The sequence below is a fragment of the Sinocyclocheilus grahami genome, unplaced genomic scaffold, assembly GCF_001515645.1.
Source record: "Sinocyclocheilus grahami isolate Dianchi unplaced genomic scaffold, SAMN03320097.WGS_v1.1 scaffold468.1, whole genome shotgun sequence".
NCBI classification, from domain to species: domain Eukaryota; kingdom Metazoa; phylum Chordata; class Actinopteri; order Cypriniformes; family Cyprinidae; genus Sinocyclocheilus; species Sinocyclocheilus grahami.
Genome location: NW_015505647.1, coordinates 533,376 through 539,418, shown reverse-complemented (window position 1 = coordinate 539,418; position 6,043 = coordinate 533,376). Strand labels below are relative to the sequence as shown.

Sequence of the window (6,043 nt, the reverse complement as noted above, 5' to 3'; positions counted from 1 at the left end):
TAAGGTTAATTGAGTTGGTATAAAACCCTGGCATCAAAGTGCCATCTTGCATGGCATGATAATTCCACTGACCTCGAGGTAAATGTTGATCTTTCACACTGTGCTCACATAGGAAAAAGTGAAAATAAAAGAAATAGGCTAGATTGAAGAAAATATGAAACGTGTTGAAAAATAGCACGTTGATTGTTGGAGATATGTTAAGTTTGATGAGCTGCGCTGTATTTTAAATATACAGATATAATAAAATCCATTCAATATCCATTAATATGGAAACACTTATGATGTATTGTAGGCTATAGGGCAGACTAACTCATGATGTCCATCATAACATAAGTCAGCCTAAGCTTGTTTTGATACATTTTATCCGTTACACTAGGAACAAAGACGGAAAATGCGTGAAAACAACCTTACACTTGCAAGTCACTAATTCTCTTGATCGGAAACAGGTACACTGATTTGAGAAATGATCCGTGGAAGCTGAAGGCAGTCAGCGCCACCCTGAACACGCGCTTTCACTGGTTAAGAACGCGGAAGAAATGGGCGGGCTTAGATCGCTCAGCGCAGCGGCCAATAGCGTTGCGCGAACACACACACACACACATCATTTTAAGGAGGATTTCTGTAACTAAGGTTAATTGAGTTGGTATAAAACCCTGGCATCAAATTGCCATCTTGCATGGCATGATAATTCCACTGACCTCGAGGTAAATGTTGATCTTTCACACTGTGCTCACATAGGAAAAAGTGAAAATAAAATAAATAGGCTAGATTGAAGAAAATATGAAACGTGTTGAAAAATAGCACGATGATTGTTGGAGATATGTTAAGTTTCATGAGCTGCGCTGTATTTTAAATATACAGATATAATAAAATCCATTCAATATCCATTAATATGGAAACACTTATGATGTATTGTAGGCTATAGGGCAGACTAACTCATGATGTCCATCATAACATAAGTCAGCCTAAGCTTGTTTTGATACATTTTATCCGTTACACTAGGAACAAAGACGGAAAATGCGTGAAAACAACCTTACACTTGCAAGTCACTAATTCTCTTGATCGGAAACAGGTACACTGATTTGAGAAATGATCCGTGGAAGCTGAAGGCAGTCAGCGCCACCCTGAACACGCGCTTTCACTGGTTAAGAACGCGGAAGAAATGGGCGGGCTTAGATCGCTCAGCGCAGCGGCCAATAGCGTTGCGCGAAGGCGATGACTGACGCGTCCATTCCCACCAATCAGCGCAATCCAAACCAGCGCGTGAACAACCCACCCAGCTGGGTATATATACAGCGATGACAGCTCGCTAATCCACTGCGTTTGCTTCAACAGCCCAGTGCGGAGAGGAGATCTCGAACACAAAAAGCGATTCTTCCAACGAAACCGTTTCGTACAGAGGTGTCGACATGAAGGCAATAAGCCCAGTGAGGTCTTTCCGGATAAGTAGCGCGAATGTGACGGAGCACAGTCTGGGAATCTCGCGGAGCAAGACCCCCGTGGACGATCCCCTAAGTCTGCTGTACAACATGAACGACTGCTACTCCAAACTGAAGGAACTGGTGCCGAGTATCCCGCAGAACAAAAACGTGAGCAAAATGGAAATCCTGCAACATGTCATCGACTATATCCTGGACCTGCAGATCGCACTTGACTCGAATTCAGCAATCACCAGCCTGCATCACCCGCGAGCGGGGCAGGGGACATCCAGAACACCCCTGACAACACTCAACACAGACATCAGCATCCTCTCATTACAGGTGAATGTCCTTAGAAAGATTAGGATCTAGCTATCTTTTTTTATGTTATTAATGCGTATGGTAAAGCTACATTGATTTGTTGCATGTGTATGTGCAAGTTTGATGGTGCAAATAACTGCACTTAATAATATACTTAATAAATAACCGTTTTTATTTTTTACCCTTTAGGCGCCCGAGTTTCAATCAGACTTGATCACAGAGGACAGCAGGACACTTTACCGTTAATCAGGTAAGTGCTCTTGACCACACTGTTTTTAATGAGCCTCGTGTTATATACTGTAAATGCTGTATGCAGTCAGAGCAGTGTTTAATTTTAAGAGCGTCTAATCAAATTAGTTGAGGACCATTATGTCACATAGTCTGTAAAGTAGTATAAAGTGTGTAATAAGCATCAGGGGAGGTTGAAAGGCAAGCATTGAGCAAAGGCAGAAGTTGTGCTCGTGTACATCTGGAGCCCAGGGTTTTGCTCAGTCTCTGAGTGTTTGGTTAAATGTTCAAACTGCGGCTTCCTCTCTGGCGCCAGGCTGTCCGGATCTCTGCCCTGTTTGCATTCTCTAAATGCGCCTCTTTCTCAATCTTTTGCAGGTGTTTGGTTAAGACACAAGAACACACAGGACCTGGGAACTGGCTTTTCCTCCAATTTCTGTTCTCAGTCTGGAGTTTGTTTTTTCTTTCTTTCCTGTAATTGAATCAAGAGACTTTTCTTCTTTTTTTTTTTTTGCTTCTAAAAGGACAATCCATGTGATGTGTTATAAGTTTGGACATTGATTATTTATCTTCTAAAAAGACTTATTTGGTCCTTTCTTCAAGAGGAAGAAGCACTATATTCCCGGAAAATAGGAGGGGAAACTTGTAAATGATCACAAGGAACCTTTTCTCTGCATTGAGAAGAAGTCTTACCTTTTTTTTTCGTGAAGACCGTGTGAATAGGAGAAGACGTGGTTAGTTACTGTACAAAGTTTAAGTCTGTTTTTGTCAATTCTTTTGGCACATGAAGGACTGGACGTTGAAAATGACATGATGAAACCTTGTGAACTCTCCCAGAGTTTTATCTTGTATAGTTGCAGAAATTGGACTGTCAGTATCTGCAAAGTGTTATGCTGTATGCTGAGACTTTTTATAAAAGTAATATTGTAAATTGGACTTTTTTTTTTTTTTTTCTTTTCTTTTCTTTTTTTTATACAAAATAAATCAAATGCTTTATTTGATGCTGGTCTGTTATGCTTGTGTGTACAAATGTAAATCTGCCGGTGTTGTGCTGTATATTGACCTTGCCTTTTATATCCAGGATTCAAAAGCATGTCACTGACCTTTCACACATGCACATTCACCTATTACTGACAGGAACTGGAATCAATCTTTTATCGCTATATGGCTGTGTAAAACTGCATTCATTCCAGTCCATAGTGGGAAAAATGTGCTTATTCTTAATATATAACTGTCCACAAATCATACAGCCTAGCAGTTTTTCTTGCAATTTACCTCTTTCACACTTCCTGTGTGATAACTCATTTCTTGAGAGAAGTTTGGGAGTAGAACCGTATCCACAGGTTCATTCGTATAATCTGTGTATGGATGAAATGGCTGTTAAATCAATGCTTGAGCTTTTGATTTGTGGAATTCAGTTGGTAAAATAATTGTCTGTCGGTTTACAGTCGGTCAGCCGGCCCATTAATGAGCATGAAATAATAAATCGGAGACCCGGATAGTGATTTTTTTTTAAATTTATTATAATGTTTTACAGGTTCAGCTATTCTAAAATTATTCAGAATTGTACACCAAGTCCCCTGGACTCAAATTTTGTGAATAAAGCTGATAAATTCACAATGCTCGCATCTCAGACATTCAAAAATATATTTAATTTATAGTGTAGTAAGTGAGTCATTTTGTGGGATGTAATTCAGGAAAACTATTTAACTACAGAAAAAAAAAGATAATGGTCTATGCTCTTCTTTATTTCATCCATTTCTGCAAAGTGTTTCTCAAATGCTGCCTAAACCTCTATTAGTGTTCTTGATATGAAGAGTGCGCCACCTGCTGGCGGCCAGACTTCACCTCAGAAAAACAATGGCCATTCCTTTGATCATTTTCAGTTTCACTATTTATGGGGAAAAAGATTGGCAGTTGGCAAGTCTCATTAAAAAACATACATAAATGTATGCGATTTTAAAACTAAAGTTTTTAAATGTTATTTTAGTGATCAATCCATCGGCACACTAACAGCTTAAATTTAGCAGAGTTACCTCAAATTAACTTCAAATGTGTCTGTTTTTTATTTTCAAATATAATGTAGTTATTTCAATTATATCATCACAAACTCTGAAAAGACTTGAAAAGAATGAGGTTTATTAATGTGAGAAAACATTGAGGATACTCCTACACACAAATCAAGCCTTACAGAAACCTCTATTATTTCTTGTTTTTCTCTTATCGTAACACTGATCACAAATAGATTCACTCATCTAAAACACTACAAGGCAGAACACAAACTACAAGGATGACCTGAATGTGAACCGGCCATTCAATCACAATCCCAAATAAATAACAGCTTTCACATCACCGATCAACTAACTCTATGTGGTTAAATCCCCACTCTACGTGATGGATTTGAATATTGTGGACCAACCTACACTAGATCTTTAATGTTAGCAACGGAGCATGAAATAACAGGATTTGCACTAAACAAATCAGAAACTAAAAAGAGCTTCACAGCTTCCATTTATTGCTTTTTAGCACCCACTCCAAAAACAGCAACAATGAAATTTCTCACTTTTACACTGCATGTTCTTAGTCAGTATTTTGGTTTTGTTTTCCAGTTAAAAATATCTAAATGTCCTAAATCTAAATAAGATGCATTTGATTTAAGGTTGTGTAATATAATGACTTGTTTTCAGATACATTTTTTTTCCGGTAACACTACAATAGGCTTCAATTCGTCAGCATTAATCAGTAACTAACAACACCGAATTACAATTTTTAAATATAGGTTAATATTATATAATAATTTATAATTATACTATGGATAATTGTTGTAATTCATCATGTTCATTTATAATATGTTAATGTTAATTCATGCAACTTGAAACCTTAAAAATGTATATGCAAAAATTAACATTAACCTAAATTTATAAAGCTGTGAAAGTATTTTTCATTGTGTTTCCTAATGAATTTACTTATGTTAATGAAATGTACTTAAATTCTTAAAAAAAAGTTACTTTTATTTGTAAACCATACATTTGAGGTTTTATGTTACATTTTTTATATTAAAGGCCTTATAAATTTTATGCTTAAATTATTTTATATAACTAATTTTATTTTTACTAACCATCGATTTTTGGTTTTATGGACCTTTAAATATCTTTTATGCAAAACTAGTCGGAAATCCTGGTTAAGAAACAGATTTTGCTGTGATGGGTCATTTTTAATTCGTATTAACTTTAAAAATGAATCTAATCAGCGTCAACACAGAAAATGTGCAGTAATGATACCTGAATGAAGAGTTTCTCTGAACCTTTGCATTTATTAGACTTTTACAGTAATTTACCCTTCGTCAGTTAAAGGGGTCATATGATGCTGCTAAAAAGAACATTATTTTGTGTATTTGGTGTAATGAAATGTGTTTATGCGGTTTAATGTTCAAAAAACACTATTTTCCACATACTGTACATTATTGTTTCTCCTCTATGCCCCACCTTTCTGAAACGCCACGATTTTTACAAAGCTCATCGGTCTGAAAAGCGAGGTGTTCTCTGATTGGCCAGCTATCCAGTGCGTTGTGATTGGCCGAATACCTCAAGCGTGTGACAGAAATGTTACACACCTTACCATACTGTGATGCCGTGTCCTGGCGCGACAAGACAAAAACATTAAAAACTCATTATAAACCAGGCATTTGTTGCATCCAGTGGGGACATAATTACTGATTATAATGGCTTATACTGTCTTTTTATGCATTGCGTTGCATCGCGCCGCGTAAACATAAAACCATGTTTTCATTTGGAAGGCCAAACAAAGTATTTTCGCTTGCGCAACGAAACACACAGCGTCTTCATAACATGGCGGTGGCAGCAACAATAAAGTTACGCCTTCTTTCTTTGCGTGAACATTTGGGCGGCGTTATGTAAATCTTCCCAGATAGTGAGGTAGATATGTGGGGGCGTGTTAGAACGAGCCGTTTTAGCTAGGTGTGGCTGACTCGTAACTTTTATAAAGAACATCTCTTTGAATTTGAGACTTTAGTCTTTGCAACTTTACAGATCTTCTTTATGCACCAAGAGCTTGTA

The 6,043-nt window shown here is 37.2% G+C and overlaps 1 protein-coding gene across 1 annotated transcript; it reads left to right on the top strand.

Moving 5' to 3' along the window:
- Nucleotides 1–1,308: 1,308 nt before the first annotated feature.
- On the top strand, nucleotides 1,309–2,926 carry LOC107553286 (DNA-binding protein inhibitor ID-2-like). The gene is made up of 3 exons (XM_016235477.1): nucleotides 1,309–1,760; nucleotides 1,929–1,989; nucleotides 2,346–2,926. Exons 1-2 carry the CDS (start codon nucleotides 1,410–1,412, stop codon nucleotides 1,983–1,985), a joined length of 408 nt encoding a protein of 135 aa, XP_016090963.1. The 5' UTR covers nucleotides 1,309–1,409; the 3' UTR covers nucleotides 1,986–1,989; nucleotides 2,346–2,926.
- Nucleotides 2,927–6,043: the final 3,117 nt, after the last annotated feature.